General features: G+C 45.4%; 1 protein-coding gene and 1 long non-coding RNA gene across 3 annotated transcripts in view; one reads left to right on the top strand and one right to left on the bottom strand.

Annotated features, from left to right (window-relative positions):
- The window catches only part of cacna1g (calcium channel, voltage-dependent, T type, alpha 1G subunit), a 168,220-nt gene extending 156,297 nt beyond the window's left edge, over nt 1-11,923 (bottom strand). The window contains exons 1-2 of one of the 2 annotated variants that reach the window (XM_062560055.1): nt 11,622-11,923; nt 10,744-11,084 (exon numbers count right to left, since the gene is read on the bottom strand). In XM_062560055.1, coding sequence (XP_062416039.1) covers nt 10,744-11,077 — 334 coding nt within the window. In that variant the 5' untranslated portion in view covers nt 11,078-11,084; nt 11,622-11,923. The remainder of the gene's footprint in view (nt 1-10,743; nt 11,085-11,621) is intronic. The other variant, XM_062560054.1, reaches the window with a different exon arrangement.
- Nucleotides 11,924-15,713: 3,790 nt separating this feature from the next.
- On the top strand, nt 15,714-16,567 carry LOC134107884 (uncharacterized). The gene is made up of 4 exons (XR_009942859.1): nt 15,714-15,786; nt 15,919-16,087; nt 16,260-16,339; nt 16,424-16,567. It is a non-coding gene; the product is annotated as an uncharacterized LOC134107884 (long non-coding RNA).
- The last annotated feature ends 2,509 nt before the right edge of the window (nt 16,568-19,076 follow it).

The following is a 19,076-nucleotide window of genomic DNA, read 5'->3' as shown; positions in this document are numbered from 1 at the left end:
GAGCTCGCATCACGTCACGCACGCACAAACCTCTCTAGGGACCAGACAGGGTTTCCCTCTCTGTCTACATCTGCAAACAGTATGCCGTCCCCCCCCAGGGTTGATTGCAAAACTCACACACAAACACACGCAGCAGAGCAGCGAGACCTCCCCATGAGCTTGTGGCCCAGCTATGCCGAGTTAGCCTACAGTAATATGAAGACTAATAAAGAACAGGTCTTACACAATGCAGTGCGCACACTTGTTTAAACCCATGCACACACTCACACACACACACAGGCAGGGGTGGGGGGGGGGGGTTGGAACAGGGAGGACGAAATGACTAAGAACAAATACTAATCAAAACGAAGAGCAGATCTCGCCCTCTCTTCTGTCATCCTGCATGTGGGACGGCCTGCACCCTCGGGTGGAGCCGACGCATTTTTTATTCATTCCTCTCTCCCAGAAAAAATAATTTTGTCCCGTTGTCACGAACGCGCGGGCGTCTCGGGGGAAAGCGATACGTGTGATGGAGGATCTGCTTGCATTTAGGTATCATGCGCGCGTGGGACGCAGGTAATGCAGGAGTTCCGGCTCGTTCCGAGAGAGCCGTGGGAGTGTTTTTGGGGGGGGGGGGGGGGGGATAGCTGGTGGGCTTTGGAGATATATGGATCTTATTCTTTTTTTTCATTACTTGGCCGCCCCGCGATTCAATCACCAATGCAGCGTGACCTCCTCTGGAGCGGCGGTGCTGAGCAGTGGTCGTGAGATTCGCGTTGAGGCGGTTATTTGGATGAAGCTCTCCAGAAGACGGATGAAGGTTTTGAGAAGCAGTCGGTCAATGGGAAGTCAGCCGTTACCGGCCAACCCCAAGTATTGCGCAGCCTGATGTGGCAAAATATCGACAGCCGTCTAAAGCAAAGCGGGAACGGCGAGGTCGCCGCACGCTGCCCGGCCTGCCAATCACACTGCAGTTTCTCACATGATCAATCGTCATTGTATGTTGTGGATATAAAAAGAGAGTGGATATTACGTACACCACATTAGCCACACAAAAGATGAACTCATTCAGCTCCGAGTGTCCAACGCCCCCCACCCTGCTGTGTTTAATCCACGCTTTGCTCGAGACAGACTTGTTCAAATGAGATGACTCCGATCAAGTGAGTAATTGATTTAATATCCATGAATATGAAGAAAACCTAGGAGACAGGCAAGGTAACAGAATCCTTCTACCAGCATCTGTAAAGCTTCATCAATGCTTTGACTGGTCACAGCAGAGTAATAAGATAACTCTGGCCTGTGCTCCACTTCGGCGTCCCAGTACACCACGCCACAGCTACAGCTGTTCCACCCGAACCTGAGCCCCAGTGGGCCTCCGGCTCGCGGGACTTGATCCCACGCCCTCCTCCGGGCTGATCCCGCCGCAGGTGTTGCCTCATCACAAGGACGCTCCGGCACTGCACTCTGACAAAGTGATGCGATCGGATTCCAGAGCAACCACTATCACCGAGTCCCCCCCCCCCCCCCCCGGGGATATTAAGCGCTAATGGCTGCGAAATTGTAAATGTCACAGTGATTTGGGCCGAGCACATTAGGGAGGCAGCCCAATAAAGTGTGTGTGTGTCTCTTTCGTCATGTCGGTGGCACTGCCTCAGCAAAATGGATCGGAGGGAAGGTGCACTGAAGTGCGGCGATGTGGTTACTGAACGGCTGATAAAAGGGAACTGGACATCTAAGGCAAAGTAACACAAAAATCTTGATAACCTCCGCCGATTGTCTGCTGACTTTGTTAAAGGCCACTTAGGTCTGTGGTACTTAGGTCTGTGGTTTCACTTCATGAATGGATAAGGTAAGGTAAAGTAAATATTAGTGCCCATTGCAATCATTTGTATGTTTTGGGGTAATATTTTGCTTCTGAAAAAAAATGATCTCTGATTTACATTGGAAAAAAAAGAAATCTGTCACGTAGTGATGGAGCCCACTGAGTGACCCATCTACCGGTCTCAATGTACCACAGTCATTTCTCACACACACACACACACACACACACACACACACACACACACACACACACACACACACACACACACACACACACACACACACACACACACACACACACACACACACACACACACACACACACACACACACACACACACACACACACACACACACACACACACAGGCCTTCCCATACATTAGCTTCCCTCAAGTCAAAAGCACATACTCATGCATGGCAAAAATACTATGAGAAGAAGAACTGTGCATTTTCATATCCACGCCACTGATTGGTTGTTTTGTTCTTTGGGCTTAGTTAAGTCTTCAGTATATTTACTCAAGAGGGTTTTTTGCTGGAAAGGGGGTTAAGAATGTAGCTTTAATGGTTACTAGGATGGATCAAGGCCCTGGCTGTGGGTGGAGGGGGATTATTGGGGGCTATATAGCTCAACATGGTTATGGTCAGGACACATATGCACACAGATGGAGATACACACACACACACACACACACACACACACACACACACACACACACACACACACACACACACACACACACACACACACACACACCAACAAAATATTGTGCACAGGCGAGTTGAGAGGCCAACATACCAATCATGACTCTTATGTAAGCTTCCCACCCCAAGAGGTATTTATATCCCTCGTTTGTTATCTATGATAAGACATCTCCCGCTCCTTTTTCTTTTCTTGCTGCTTCACCAAACTCCTTGGTCCTTGCTGCGGGAAAATCTTTGATGGGTGTCCTGATGATTTGACAGCCACCGATAGAGATACAGATGGGGAGGCCAAGAAGGGACGAGGACACAAGCGGAAGGAGAGACAAAAACGGCCTGAAAGATGTGCTCCTGTGTGCGTGAATTATTGAAATTGCCATCAATTGCTCAGCGCTCCGATTTGACGGATGCTCTTGAGAAGTGTTTGTGTGTGTGAGAGTGTGTGTATGCGTGTGCGCCGGTCATGCGATAAGGCAAGCGGTCAGATCTGGTGTGTGTCAAAGCCACCTGAGTCTCCCCCCCCCCCCCCCCCCCCCGGTTAGTCACAGGGTCTAAAAGGAGGCTTTCTGTCAGACATGTCATCCCCACTCGTTCGCCCATATTTCTAATCTGTCCAAGCGAACACAACAAAACAGAAGCTTCAAAGGAGTAGATGCGGTTATCGTGGGTCGTATGAGCAGAGGGGGGGGGTGGGAATGTGGGGCAAAGAAAAAGGCCGAGGCGATGGGAAAGAGTGACGGATTGATTTCGTCCTAGCAGGGGAGAAGAAGTGGAAGCCTGTTAGGAGGTCTAGGAGGAAATGAAGCGAAGGGGGTATAGGCTACGGCGTGAGACAGTTGATGACAACCCAGTGATATTTTGCTGTGTAAGAGTAAGTGTACAGCTTCTCCCCCAACCACCCCCCCCGTGCTCCTCCCTCCTCTATTACCCGCCCCCACCCCTCCCTTCTGTTGTCACTCTGTTCAGCCAAGCCCGAGTCTTTTACAATACCCTAATGAGAAAAAGCTGGTAGAAAAATCCTGGACTAAGTCCTACATAAACTTACAGCCATCTCACGGAACAGCCCAAGAAGGGGGGGGGGGGGGGGGGGCTGAGGACGAAGAAGAGAAGCTCATCGCAAGAGAAGGAAAATAAAACAAATTTAGAAAGGTCAGATCCTCTTTCAATACGCTTTGTGTGGACTCTTTAGTAGACTACATTTTAAATGGAAACACCTTTGTTATTTCCAGGACTAAAGGAGATCTAGGTACTATTTTTTAACAGGTTAGCACAGGCCATTTGTATTTTTGGTCTTTTAGAAATTGTATTTATTTAAATGTTTTTTTTTCAGCCTGAGTATATATATTGATTGTACAATTTAAAATATTTTAGCTGTAAATTGTAGCTTACAAACCCACTTTCATGTGAAAGGGTAAAAAAGTATTTTTCCCAAGTCCACTAACCCTTTAATTAAAAACCCACACACTTAGTCTGGGGGCAGTTACCAAACCAGTCAAACACATTAACAAATCAAATACAAAACCAGTCTACACAAATATCTACCACCCAATCATCAAACCATAATGAAAAAGAGGCTGAAACACTACAGCCAACAACGTGACCAACCAACGAGCCGTCAGATCTACCAACCCATCGAACAACCAACCATCTAGTTAACCCCCAACTACCATTCCACAGCCGGGCCAAGCCAAGGAATAACAAACGGATCACCAACCCTCCCAGTCAACTTACCTTTCTCAGACCCCCCCCCCGCCAGGCCACCATCTAAGTAGTGAACAACTGGCTAACCAAGCAGCCGACCATCATCACGTCCGGCCCGTCCACCGAACCAGTCGTCCAACCAGAGTTGCTTTGCATCTTATGTCGTTTGTTTTATCGACATCTCAATCATGGCAAGCTGTTTCTCTTCTTTAAGTAGTCATTAATCCCAGGGTTTTATATGCACTAATTGCTCTCTCTGTACAAATAACTAATTGAAAATCAGGGACAAATTAGCTGTCTGGAGACCAACGTGCACGGCTGACTTTGCACATCTCAGATGAGACAACACGAGAGGCAACTGTAGCAACAAACAACACTAGCAAGTAAGACACACATCTGCAGAAGTCTATCCCTCCACCCCCCCCTCCCACCCTCCCCACTCTTCATTTCAGACCCCTTACGTCGCTCCTCTTTTCCTCAAACTCTCCTTCTTTCCCCTCCGTTTTGGAGCTGGCCTGTGGTTTGTTTTTAACAGAATTCACATTCACTTATTAACTAGGCCACTAGAGTCACAGGAGGGGGGGTGGGGGTGGGGGGGGGGGGTAGTTGGGCGGGTACAACGTAGTCTGACAAAAAAGAAAAATAAACCCTGAATACAACTTTTTTTTTAACACAAAAAAAAGGCCTCTCACCGCTGAAGCAAACAGGCACATTGGAAACGGACACACACAAACCCGCCAACGATCAAACTGTGAGCGCAGAGTAGATTTATACACACCATAAACTGACAGACACACACACACACACACACAGAGAAAGAGACAGTGAGAGGGTTTCCTGCTGTCTGGCGGTTCACAGAGTTTAGCGGTTTTCCCCTGAATCACTTTGGTCGGAGTCTCACCAGGTGTGCATCAGGTTAACCAGTCCTCCCCTGCCAACACACACACACACACACACACACACACACACACACACACACACACACACACACACACACCACCAGACCGCTGCCAGCCCCGGCACCTAAAGCTCAGTCACTTTGGGCCCTTAAAGTGGGTTACTCAGAGTAACCCAGTTACGTGGGTAATGATAGACCCCTCGCTGGCTTCACCGGTCCACACGGCTCCATCACGGGTTTAAAACAGGCAGCGCTGGTCGGGATCTGTTCTCAGTGTTTAGACTAGACCTCGTTCCTCAAGCCGCTGAGGTTTTCCATTGGACGTAAAAGCCAGACAGGCAGACACCTCTGAGGAATCACTTAAGCACTTGCATAATGAGATTTCTTTCTTTTTTGGTCACTGGCAAAGCAGTGATTGGAGCACCATGATGGTCTTTCCATGCTCATCTAGAGTGAATACCAAGAACGTGTCTCAAAATGCTGCCTACCACAATAAACACTGGATGGGTGGAATCTCAAATGGGAGACCCATTTGCGATGGGCCTTCTCACGGCGGTGATGATCCACCAGCACAGTTACATCATACTCGCTGCTGCTCCCGCGCTCTCTTTTCAACACAAATAATAGTCGTCATTACGTCTAATTGCTTACCGTCTTTCCACTGCACCGTTCTTCCTGTGCAACAACAAGCCACGGAGTGGCTATGTGATGAAACCTGACACTTTTTGCTTCTTTTTTTTTTTTTTTTTAGACAGACCTTCCATTGTGACGCGTAAACATACTAATGCAGCGGTGTACATGTGTTTTCAGTACTCGCTCTCTTGCGGACACAGTGCTGTTTCTTCGGTCTCCAATATTGAGGCACGGGAAAAATCAATAGAACCAGGGCGAGCAGTTAAAGGAGCAGTGACGCCCAGAAACTGTACAGTAGACATCGATACACCACAGGGTGCCTTTTGCCCCAGCAGACGCATATCCAAACCTTTTAACAGATTTATACTATGAGTGAGATTTCCGTGAGGAGCCAATTCCTACACGGCAGCAAGAGTTTGCCTTCCGGGTGCTAAGGTTTTCTGTGCCAGGTCTTCTGGCCTGAATCGCACTCTGCGGATGTTGCTCCTTTGGTAAAATGTAATAACGTCACTTTGTGTGCACCAAAGGAAGGGATTTTACCCAGCGTGCGGCGCGGGGAACGGAAGGGCTTTAATGAGCTGACTGTAGGGTTAAACTATTGTGCGGCAATCAGAAAAAACAAGCAGCAGGCTGAGTACAAAGAAGGGGTTTCTTGGTTGCTCCTCATGAAGATTGGGCCTCATACTGAGTCGTCTCCTCACACCTTGCTGCAGTCTGAGCTCTCTCTCTCTCCCTCCCTTCCTCTCTCTCTCTCCTACCGTCGCTTCGTAATCATCACTCTTGTTATTCATTGATTATTGGCACTTTGCTACGTGTCTGAATCACACATGGTTTGTAGTGCGTCGGGAGTGTTTTGTCGCCAAGCCGACTCATCGATCATCAGTCAGAGAGCCTTTGGATCGCGATCGACGTGTATCATCCAAAATGAGCCTCCCCTTTTGTGTCCCTTCGGCTTGCTCACCAAGAACAATGTAGTGGAAGGATTGCGTCTTCTTCTATGTCTCATTTCCATCTGTTTTTATTGGTTACTTTTGGTTTACAATGAAATAGCTCAATCGGGTTGAGTTAAGATCAATCCTTCTTAAGATATAGTGACTCAACATGCACGCCACTGAACGGTGGGGGACACCCGTGGTGCCCGCGGAACATGCAGGTTTCAGCACGCGCTACATGGCCGGCAATCAAGCAGATATCTGGATTAGGATGCGAGGAACACTTGCTCAATTTCCCTTCTGCCCGAGAAGCCAAGAGCAAGAGGCTTGGCGATGAATCTCCTCTAACTAGCACCAAGTTCTGAATGCCCCGACGCCCACACGCCCTGTATGGCTCACTGTATGGCTGTGCTTTCATTAAAAGTCTGCGATTTCATCTGAAAGAGGATTAGAGAGCAGTGCGAGACAGAAGTGCCCAGAAGTTCAACACATTTAACGGTGCGGCCTAAGAAAGGTGCCATTGGATACTTATGGATCGTCCCCATTTTCCCTCTCTGCTTTGTTTCACAGAACGTCCTTTGGTCAACTTGAAGCAACGCCCCTGGGCAATTTAGCCATGGATCAAACATGCAGGAAAGGCAAAAAAAAAAATTGATGATGCCATTACCAGTACCCTTGATGTGATACTGATCCCGACAGAAGACTTCATGCAATACTTTTCTTTCTACTCCATTTCATAGCGATCGTGTGAATGGAAGCTTTCACCTGGTGAAGTGACGCCACCCCCGCATTTATTTTCATCCGATGACACAGGAGTGTAGGCTAGTCTGCTCATCTCCACCACCACCACCACCACACAGAGTGGAGCTTCGTGCTCGTCTCTTTTTCTAGATCTGGGTACAGAAAGGATGAAAGGCCACTTTGGTTGACCTCAAAGGGTTTTAATACTACTCGATGCTGGGTCATTTCCATTGATAAATCCAAGGGTTGATTAACTGTTACAGGAGAGGGTCAAGCGATATGAAGACCAGGGGCGGCGCTGATGCTTACAAATATGTCGGCTGGGCGAGTAGGCGTTGAGGATACACATCCCTGCTGCAGCCAGTTACATGCAAAATACATGCTCAAGTCGCATGAATCATGGGTGAAAAACAAAGAGCCCCATTCCATCATCCGGCCAACACTTGTACGTATAAATATATACATCACATTATATATATATATATATATATATATATATATATCCTTTAGTGCAGAGTTCATGTCAGCCTCTCAGTGAGATAAGGAAAATATTCAGTTCTTATATTATCAGAAATGCACACTCATATGGACCTTATTAAAGGTAGAACTCCGCACCAGAACACCTCCAACCAACATCCCATATAATTGTCATTGATGATGAAACTCTCGAAACTGCAAAAAAGTCTGAAATATCTGAAGCTCTCCAAGGAACCGGGGGTCGGGTGAGTGAAATTTAAAGGCGTGGTGTGGGCCTACTTTTTCACCCCTTAAGGGATGCTCTCTGAAATCCCACTCGGCTCTCTAACAGCCTCACTTCTGGGGAAGGGGGGGGTTAAAATGTATTATTCTCCCTCCTCCCTGCCTCCCCTCTTTTCTTCTTCTTCAACTGGTTTTGGAGACTGTCAGTGATGTCTCACACAAAGACACACACACCGATCATCTACTCCCTCTCCAGCCAGCATGAGCACTTTTAACTCCAAAGCAGGAAGAAAACAAAGCCCAGAGGGGAACAGGCGGAGAGAAAAAGCAGGAGGAAGGAGGAGGATGAGAAGGGGTAGGGAGGAGAACTCTGAGCAGAACAGGGAGGGCAGGGTGGCGTTTCCCTGCTGACGAGCCTTCGCTGACATGCAGAGCCGAAAGGTACGACAGAAACCCACCAAGCACGGCCAGGTGCCCTTGTTCCTGAGTCGTGTAATCCTCTGAGGAGGACACAGAGCGCTGGACGCCTTCCCAAAACTCCCCTCCTCACCCTCCTCCTTCCGTCTTGGCTTAACATCCGGCTCCCCCCCCCCCCCCCCCCACCCCACCCCACACACCAGAGAGGAGACACCTACGGGAGTCCTGGGCAAGTGTGTGTGAGTGTGTGTGTGTGTGTGTGTGTGGCTCTCGCTGCCTAATCGTGCCGCAGGGATCATTAGCAGGAGCCAGCCGAGGGGAGATTGCACCGGCAACGCGCCGCGCGAAAAAACATCGCTCGCAGCGTTCGCCGCCAGGGGGTCTTCAATTAAAAACCTCTAAATACCTAGCATTCAGGGGTCCTAATTACTTCAGACTGCTGAAAATGGCCGCGGGCCTGTTGAGGGTGTGCCTGTTCAGAATGGGTTCTGGTCGGTCAGGCCACCCTCGGTGCTGTGGGTCTACCACCATCAGACGGAGGGGGAGCGAGGCAGCGTGGAGGTAGAGAGAGAGAGGTAGAGAGAGGAGTAGAGAGAGGTAGAGAGAGAGAGGAGTAGAGAGAGGTAGAGAGAGAGAGGAGTAGAGAGAGGTAGAGAGAGGTAGAGAGAGAGAGAGAGAGAGAGAGGGAGGGGGGGGGGGGGGGGACAGGTTCAAAGAATGTTGCGCCTCGCTCTCCAGACGCAAGGCAACGGCGTGCACACAGAGGACGCGTGCATGCACAGGGCGGGAGGGCACACAGAGCCGGATCGATCCCGGTATTTGTGCCTTACTGAAGCGGTGACCTTTTCCCAAATCACTACGGGCAAGACCCAGCCGCGGGGACGCGTGGACAAACGCGCGTGCAAATCCTTCTTAAAAATGTCAAAGAGGGGGGTCGTGAAACTGTTTTGACTTGGATAGAATCAGACGGCCCAAAAACGATTAACTTTGTCACTTCTGAATGGTCCAATTTCAGGGCAAACTATTGCAAAGGTCTGCAATGGAGTGCATGTTAAAACCCCCTTTTTGAGGGGTTGTGATATTTGACGGGATCATTCACAGCACCTGTGTCAGGTTTTTCTAATGCAGCAACTACCGGACAAGCAGTGCGATTAATGGAGAATTCATTCGATTTCACAACCCCTGTTTGTGTAGAATGATTGCATCGATCCAATAATTACGCCTCTCTGCACTGTCCAACCTTGGAGGTAAACTGATTAAGAGGAATATCACATGGGGATCATGAAAATGTTGGAGAACCCCTGAGTAACAGTATCACGATTGCCTTTGCTCCCCGAGGAGCCACAAGGGACTGCTTTAAAAAAAAAGTTTATTTGAATGACCTTTTAAAGATTTGACATTTACAGACATGGAAATCAGCTACGGAGACCGAGTGAGAGTAAAGAAAAGGGAAAGACCGACGGGCCGAGGACCATGGAACAACAGGCAGCCGGAGAGCGGACATTGTTTCTCTGGGGAGGAGGAGGACAGGCTTACTCAGCATCTCAATCATAGCGGTGACAAGTGAGGAGAGAGGAGGGGAGCCCGAGCAATAGGCAGGGCCCGAGGGATGAATGGATGGAGGGGGGGGGGGGGGCGTGGGAGGGCAGTGAACAGAGGGAGGAACGTGCTGAAGTAATTTGAAACGACATTAATACACACACACACACACACACACAACCAACACCAAAAAATTAAGATATAAAGGATGGTGTTGGCAGAGAGCCAAAAGGCAACACCCGCTCCTACAGCACAGCCCCCCAAAACCAAACACACACACACACACACACCAAGAGAGCAAGACTTAATAAACAGACACAATCAGGTGTGTGTGTCAATAAACTAATTATGTAAGGGAGAGGGGGAGGCGTAGAGGAACCCGAGCGCATTGTGGGAGCAATAAAGCTGTCAGGTAAAATATGTGAGCGCCGCTCCACAGGGAACCAATACGCACAGTGGAGTCACACAGACAGACCTCGGATCAGGACGTTCAGCTCAGAATGGCATCCGATGCGCTCGATGACAGCAGGTCAATACGCACCAACACGCATGCCCACCCAACGCGCTCACTAGGCGACTCCAAAAGCCCGAAACCGCTCGAGGTCAACCGGAGCGCAGGTGTTTGCTTACCTGCCACAGGTGGGAGGAGTGTGCGCATGAAGTAGTAAAACAAAAAGGATATGGGTTGCAGACCAATTTGAGACACCAGCTGCGGGGCCGGGTGGTTTGTTTCAGGTAGAAGAAGATCACGGGGGCCATGGCCGGGTAGGGCAGGTTCTCGTCGCCGCTCGCCGACGTCTCATCCCCGGCTGTGGAGATCCCGTCGGGCGCCGGGGACGCGGGCCCCGCCGCCGAAGCCACCTCCGCCGCCACGGCCGCTTCGCCGCGCTCCCCGGCGCCCGTCCCGACGCCGGACAGGTCGTTGAGCCGGATGAAAGTCCTCGGCAGCGAAGAGCGACCCTCCGAGCCCCGGGCGTCGGGGGTGCCGGAGAGATTTCCCCCATCCTCGGCCATCATTCACCTCCTGCAGGCGGTAGGCGATCGAACATTAGACTCAGTAAATAGAGTCGACGAGCATAAAGTGAATGCAATTCTAGAATCTAAATCCGATTCTAGATCTGCCAACTTTCACATAAAATTCCAAATAAATTAGAATTCCACTATTGTATGTATACGAAGAGGCGGGAGATGTGGTGAACGAATCGTTTCATGAAAATACGCGCACCCTTCGTCACGCAATCATAACGAAAACGAAATGTTACAAGATGTTACAATGACGTTTTTTTAATAGATTAGATCAGATAGAAAATATCAAAGTATATATTAGCTGACAAAAGTTGGCTATTTAAGAAAAGAGCGTATTATGAGCCCACCCAAATTCGAGGGACTTGCAAAAACAAAAATGTCTCTCTTTTGGGCACCAATACGTCTCCAAACTTCAGCTGAATCTATTACCTAGCAACAATACATTCCTCGCCAAGGGATTCTTTCAGCAGCTATTTGTCATGCATTTTTCTCTCTAAATGAGCGCAGAGAGAATCTCTCCGTTGGATTTCCTTACCTGTAATGTCCAAAAGCGCGCTCAGTCATCGCATGATCAGTTTATGTCGCGGATAAAGTCCACACCAGCCTGAAGTGGAATAAAAAGAACCCTGTTGGTTTGAAGCAGAAACGACGAATGGGGACGAGGGGTGAGAGGGTGGCAGCGGGCAAAGAGAGGAGAGAATGTAGTGGTGGGGGGGGGGGGGGGGGTGCGTTTGGCGGAGCGTATAGTTTCCAGGTGGTGCGCTGTTGCGCGCGTCCTTTCCTCAGCAGAAACGGTGCGCCCAAGACCCCGGTCTCCCGTGTCCAAGGCTCTCCACGGGGCGGGGCGGGGAGGGAGAGGCGGTGTATGGGGGATGGGGGTGGGGGTGGGGGGGTATCACAAACACTTCAAACCTCCCCCCGTTAGTTTTCCGGTTTATAAGGGGTCTATTTCTGGGGCCCGCAGCCAACTTCCAACACTGTCAGAAAAAGAGGTACAATACAGGTCTATTTTTGTTCCTTAAGGTACAAACTTTGCAAATGTACCCTTAAAAGTACAAAAATGTATCTTTAAGGTACAATTACGCACCTTTTAAGGTACAATTACACACCTTCCATTGTACATTGTGGACTTTTCAAGGTCTAAGGTACATTTTTGTTCCTTACATATTCGTACCTTAATGTTTAAATGTAAAACTGCAGGAATTAGTGGATGCTCATCTCAGCAGAAAATGTAATCTCTCAATATAGAAACACAAGTTAACCTATACTTTCAAACTTATTTACTGTAGCCTAAAGTTTTTAGATATGGGCAAAAGTTTTTTTGGTGGAGTGTGCCATTGAATCATTTTTAATCATGTTAAGGTGGAGTGTGTAATTATTTATATTCACAAACAGTATTGAAGAATTTGATTTTCAAACCCGTTACCCTAGTTATATTAGAATAAAACTGACAGATAATTGTTTATGCTTTAAGTTGTGTTCTATTGAAAGGATCTAGCTACAGGCTAACCAGAGCTCGACTCGGCGGAGACATAAAAATTGCAGCGCGGAAGGATACATGAGTGAATACACAGTGATCCAACTATCAGTCTCTGTCAGCGTCGATCAAAGTCGGGAGGATGGCGCTTGGCCATTTATCAACGGAGGATTTAATCACGGAGTTACTTCGTTTTGGAGTAGAGGTCACTGAAGAGGAGAGGAGTAAATTCAAAGGTAAATTATTTGATTTTTTAATCAGTGTCTGTGGTGTTGATATTCAAAGTTGGAAGTTAACTTTTTCCGTTAGCTACTGTTAGTGCTAGCCAAGTTCATACACAACATTAGCTAGCTAGCTAGCTAGCTAGACTCAACATTGATGATTGCCATTATTAACGTTAACTAACTAGTTAGTTAAAGCATTAGCAGTATTATCTCCCCTATTGCCATTCCACAACGTTAACGTTAGCTATAAAGCTACTGCGTCAGAGGATGAGAGACGTTTTTGGCGCCCCAAAGTCTTTTATTCTGACTTACGTCAGCTAGCTGATGGAGGCTATGATCAGAAGAGAACGATGGAAAAAAAAAACTTTTTGCCGCCGAACAGTCTTTTGTTCCGAAATATTTTAGTGCTAAAGCAAAGCCATTTGGGCTGAATGGCACTATCGGTTGCCAGTGAGGGTTTGAAATTATGATTTAGTCTTCATTTTGTTGTCAAACTGTCTTAGAGCATTTTCGTAAAACCATGTCGTTAAGACCGACCTTAAATTACAACACCAGTCAGGTTAACTGACTGAACAGACCAACGGTTAACCTCCCTTTCGAGTAATTTTAACTAGTTAGCTAGCTGTCGTTATAAAAAATAAACCGATTACTATCATTATTGGGTTTAACTTTTTTCAATACTTTACCCGCTGTCCTGGAAAAAAAGCAAGATAGGCCTAACGTTACGTGATATTAATATATGTGTGTCTGTGTGTGTGTGTCACACAGACACACATTTCCAGCGTAGCTACGCCTAAATACTTTCAGTGTGTTTTTTATATGGATATTAGGGCTTCTCAAAGTCCGGACCAAACGGCAAGCCTCTGAATATGAGAAAAATACCCAATGAACCAAACTGGATCAAAACTATTCCATTGACTTACATTAACTTTACAGTCTGACATAATGTACCTTTTTAAATTGTTGAATGCTGTTACCACAGTTGTGGTTAACATTGCTGTTTTTTCTTTTCTTCTATATTGTATGTTAGACAATGAAGTTGACGGAGAAGCAGTGGACTATGGATTGACTGAGAGGATGGTTTCATACCTCTTTGAAGGATCATTTAAGAAGCAAGCCAAATTCAACCGATTTGTTCAGCAGTGGAAAGAAACCGTGACACTAACCCTTGAGCCTGCCCCGGTACATTCAGAGAAGGCTACAGCGGAATCAAGGTACCTGTAACTGTTATGTTATGTGATTGTCATAACGTCAGGCCTAAAAACCATGGAAAATAACTATAATCTCATAGCCATATAATCTATCTTTACGGTTACTACTGAATGTTTTTATCTGGATCTGAATTCACCTGGCTCTGGTAATTTATGTAGTATAACATTATGCATTAGTGTGTACACACTCTTGTAGAATGTAACTAAGTACATTTACTCCAGGACTGTACTTCAGACCAAATGTTGAGGTACATGAGTCTTTTCTTTTCATGCCACTTTCTACTCAGCTACATTTCAGAAAGAAATATTGGACTTTTTACTCCACTACATTCATCTGTTACAGCTTTAGTTACTAGTTACTTTAGTTACTTTACACATTAAGATTACTGCACACATAACACATGTAGTTTATAAAATCTGATGTTTGATTCTAAAGTAAACTAGCCAACAATATAACGGTCCAGCTGAGATGATGAGACCATTAAACATGCCTGGTTGGGTCCTTTACTCACACTACACTGGTTTAATACTTTATCTACATTTTCCTGATGATACTTTACACTGCAGGAATTAAACTTGTATTGTTACAGTGTGGTTAATTTTCCATACATTTTAAGACTATTCTTTTATTTCACCATAGTCATGCCATCCCATCATCAGCCTTCCCAGCAGTTTTCATCATTCCTAAATTTCCCAGAGATGTTCAGACAAAATTGGACCAAAAACCGCCATGCAATATTGAGAGATCCGATCGGAACAAAATCGTGAGAACATTGTATGAAACCATGGCCCTGATCAAAATGTAAGTTTTGAAACCCAAATTTATTACGGCAATCGAGTTATTAATACTATGTCTGATGTTACATTCCTCACCTTCTTTTGCATCGGTTACAGGTTCCCGACCAATGATGACTATGTGAAAGTGTGCAAGGCCCTGATTTTGAAGTACCCTTTCTTAAAGGACAAAGAAGGCAATGGTTATGTGAGCTGACAGATTATTTATTGCCAACCTTTATTATACCTAGAGTACTAATGCAGTCCAGATATTAACTATGTTTTCTGCTTTTTTATGCACACATTGTTTTCCTGCATGTATTTTCATGCTTGTGCTTTCAGTTTTCTGCAAGTGGTTTGTATGCCTATTTAATTGTTCAATTTTATATTCTTTTAAATAGCATACCTGGCACATGTCTCTCAAACGTAAGTTCAAATATGAGCGAGTGCCACTGATAGATGATGAGGAGGTGAGAAGAATGAAACTGAAATTTGGTCATCACAAAAAGCCTTTGCAACACGAAGAAAACACAAGCAAACGAGCCAAGACATCAAAGGTCAGAGCATCTTCATTGGTTCGTTGTATATCTATGTGTGCATGTTTTACACACAGTGTGGCCCAATGGTTAGCCCCTTAACCCAGCATGGTATAGAATAGTTCCCCCTGTAAAGTGCCTTTAAGTAGCTATGATAAAGCACTTTATAAAATGTAATAAATTATTATCAAGGGCTCATTTTTCATAAACATTAAAAAGGGGAAAAGCAACTGTCAAATGAGCAAAGGTTTGTCATCCTTTTGTGTCATAGGAGGTGGATATTATTGGGGAGGATGATACCTCAGTAGCGAGCCATGTGAAAGTCCTGCAGGACCAGTACCGGAAGACACAGCCAGATGCCCGAATGGTGGAGGAACGGATGATGAGGACATTCGCTTGGAGAAGGCGAGAGATCGCCAATGGGATGACTGTCGAAGAAGCCATTAACAAATATCCATTCCTTAAGAGTCCATGTGGGGTTTGTCTACATTTTTTATTTCCTTACATTTGTTGGGAGTTCATATTAAATTACTAAAGGCTCTCTTTGAAATTTAATTTTAAAATCCTATAATAATGTTGTGACATGGTTTTTGTTTGTACTGTGTTGCAGCTATTTCAGGAAATGGGCCGGCTTCATGATGAAATGAATATCTGCCGAAGATTCGAAGATGGCTTTAGGGTCCTAGTACCCACAGTGCTTAGATTGACTCAAAGCAAATCTCCCCTTGCAGATCTGGTTTTGGAGGAAAGAGAGGCTGCCCTCACCGAAGATGTCCCTGGTAAGTAACTCGCTGATTAGCCATGGTCACCCTTAGTGTTGTGGAGCCATTTAAGCTTAATATCTTTTCTATTTTTCTTTAGACAAGATAAGGTCTAACTAAGAAAAAATACACTGTACATTCACGTAATACAGTTCCTTTTTTCTTTTTTTACTTAATTTTTAATTTTCAGGGATTGATTTCAGAGCTGCAATCCTGCTGTTGCCGATCCTGTTCAGGGAGAAAAATGACATTCTCGTCATACTTGGGAAGGTGTGTATATATGAACAGTATTTTTTTTTAATAAATATTTTGTGGTAGATTTTTTTAATTTAACTACTTTATGATCTCTTGCAGGATCAGCCACCATCGCCATATCCTACTGTACAACTTGACGCTGTCGCTGACTGGAGGACTGTGCTCACTCGAAGGGTCCCTGCAGTGGTCAAACTGGATGGACAGTCAGTCTGCATGGCGCTTGGTTTGGAGGAAGGTGTTATTGCTGCTTTTTGTGCTTACTTCATCTACAACGTGGCATATCCATCTCGCCTGAAGAACACCCTGATATTCATTCAACGATATGTTCTAAAAATGTCTGAGGTTGGTGACAAGCCTCTACCTGTTAGTGTGACCAGGGTCATCAACATTTTAGCTTGATCAACAACAGCAATGCGTACACCATTCAGCTGTCCTAAATGCTCTCGAAGAGCCTTCACATTGGTGAAGTTAATCCAGCACATCGGACTTGTTCATGCTCATGAGCCACATTTTACCATAAAATGTGGCCTTAACAATTGTCAATCAACATTTTCTAAATATGAGTCCTTCAGACGACATATTTACAGGAAGCATAAAGACATTATAGCCAGACGAGCCACTGCTCATGACATACAGGAAACAGTAGTGGGCGAGGAGGAGCAGGGGCCCAGTGATGCTGTCAATCCTCCTGAACCTCCGGAGATGAATAAACTGTTAGTGCAGTTTAGAGAGAATCTTTTTGGCTTTATTCTGAAAACGAGGGAAAAAAACCACCTTCCTCAGACTGTTCAACAAGAAATACTGGATGACGTAAATTTTTTGTTTGACTTCTTTAAAGCAAACTATGATGAATTTCTAAAATATCATCTTGAAAAAAATGGCTTCAATGTGGAATCTTGTCCTGAACTTTATGAAGTTCTGCAGTGCTCTGACTTTTTTTCAGAGGCATCAAAACTTGTTAGGTCTCCGCATATGTTGAAAAACTACTGCAAATCCAACCTTGCAATGACTGAACCTGTAGACTACGCACTGAGAGACCCAAGTGGTCGTAAAGTTGGAAGCTACTCTTATGTACCCATTTGTGATGTACTTCAGAAATACTGCTCCCGTGAAGATGTTTGGGATTCTATGCAGAGAGAGCGAAACTGTGAAAGAGATGTACATGTTTTAACTGATTATAGAGATGGATTATATTTCAGGGACCACAAGGTATTTGCAGATAATCCAGATGCTCTAAGGTTACACCTGTATGAGGATGAATTTGAGGTGTGTAATCCACTGGGTTCTAAACGTAACAAGCACAAACTTTGTGCATTTTACTACACTGTTGGAAACGTAGGTTCAAAGTACTGCTCACAGCTAAAACATATCCATCTAGCTTTGCTTGTTCGTTACATTCATGTCAAAAAGTTTGGTCTAGATGTAATTTTGAAACCATTACTGGATGACCTTAAGAAACTGTCATCAGAGGGACTAACTATCATTGTTAATGGCATGGAGAAGCATGTTTTTGGAGCTGTAGCTGCAATATTGGGAGACAATCTGTCATCTCACATGATAGGTGGATTTACCATGTCTTTTGGTGCTGGTCGAATATGTAGATACTGCATGGCTACTCACTCTGAGATGAGAATGAACTTCAGTGAATCAGATTTTGTTCTAAGAAATGTTGATGTACACAGGTACCATTTAGAATGTGTAAGACAAAATCCAGAAAACAAAGGAATGTATGGAGTTCGTGGTGGATGTGTATTTGACCAGTTAGATTACTTTGACGTCACAACATCTCTTCCTCCAGATGTCATGCATGATTTCTTGGAGGGTGTAGCACCGTTGGTATTGAGGCTTGTTGTATGTAAAGCTCATCAAGAAAAACATATAACCATACAAGAACTAAATGAGGAACTAAGAAAGATGTCTATTGGACAAAATGATAGGACAAATAAGCCGGTACCTTTCTCAGAAAATATTTTACATGGATCCAGTGTTGTTGGATCTGCTTCACAGAAGTGGTGTTTATTCCGCCTACTTCCCTTCTTGATGGCACACAGGATACCTGAAGGCTGCAGTTACTGGCGAATCTATTTATTGTGTCGTGAAATTGCCGACATTGTAATGGCACCGGTTGTTAAAAAAGAGTCTCTTCCTCTTCTTGATCAATTAATTTCTGAGTTTTTGTGTGGTATGGAAAAAGAGTTTGGAAATGTAATAACTCCGAAATGTCATTACTTAATCCATTATTCTCGTCTAATGTTGTCCTACGGTCCTTTACGGTCTTTGTGGTGCATGAGATTTGAAGGGAAACATCAGTATTTCAAACAGGTAGCTAGTTCCTCAAGGAACTTTGTCAATGTTACATCGACTTTAAGCAGCCGCCATCAGTTTAGACAGTGTTGGGAATTTTCCTCAACTAATATGTTTGGGGAGTATGAGAGGGTTATGGGACGCAGTGTTAACACACTGTTACAGTCTCTTCCTTCAGCTCTTAGGGATTCCATAACTGTTAGTGAGAGGTACAAACATGTGAATTTTCAGGACATTACACTCAACCGAGTAACAGAGGTTGTGATAAACAGTGTTAAATACTGTGTGGGAGATGTCTTTGTTGTGGGTCATTTGCACTGTGAAAAAATACCTTTGTTTTTTCAGGTCAAATATATTCTAAACATACACACAGATTGGGTGTTATGTGGAAAACTATTAATTCCTCTTTCTTTCTGTCATCACTATTACGCCTACTTGGTGAAATATG

The sequence above is a fragment of the Pungitius pungitius genome, chromosome 21, assembly GCF_949316345.1.
Source record: "Pungitius pungitius chromosome 21, fPunPun2.1, whole genome shotgun sequence".
NCBI lineage: Eukaryota > Metazoa > Chordata > Actinopteri > Perciformes > Gasterosteidae > Pungitius > Pungitius pungitius.
Note: the sequence above shows the minus strand (reverse complement) of the source record. Positions and strands in the feature narration are given on the sequence as shown.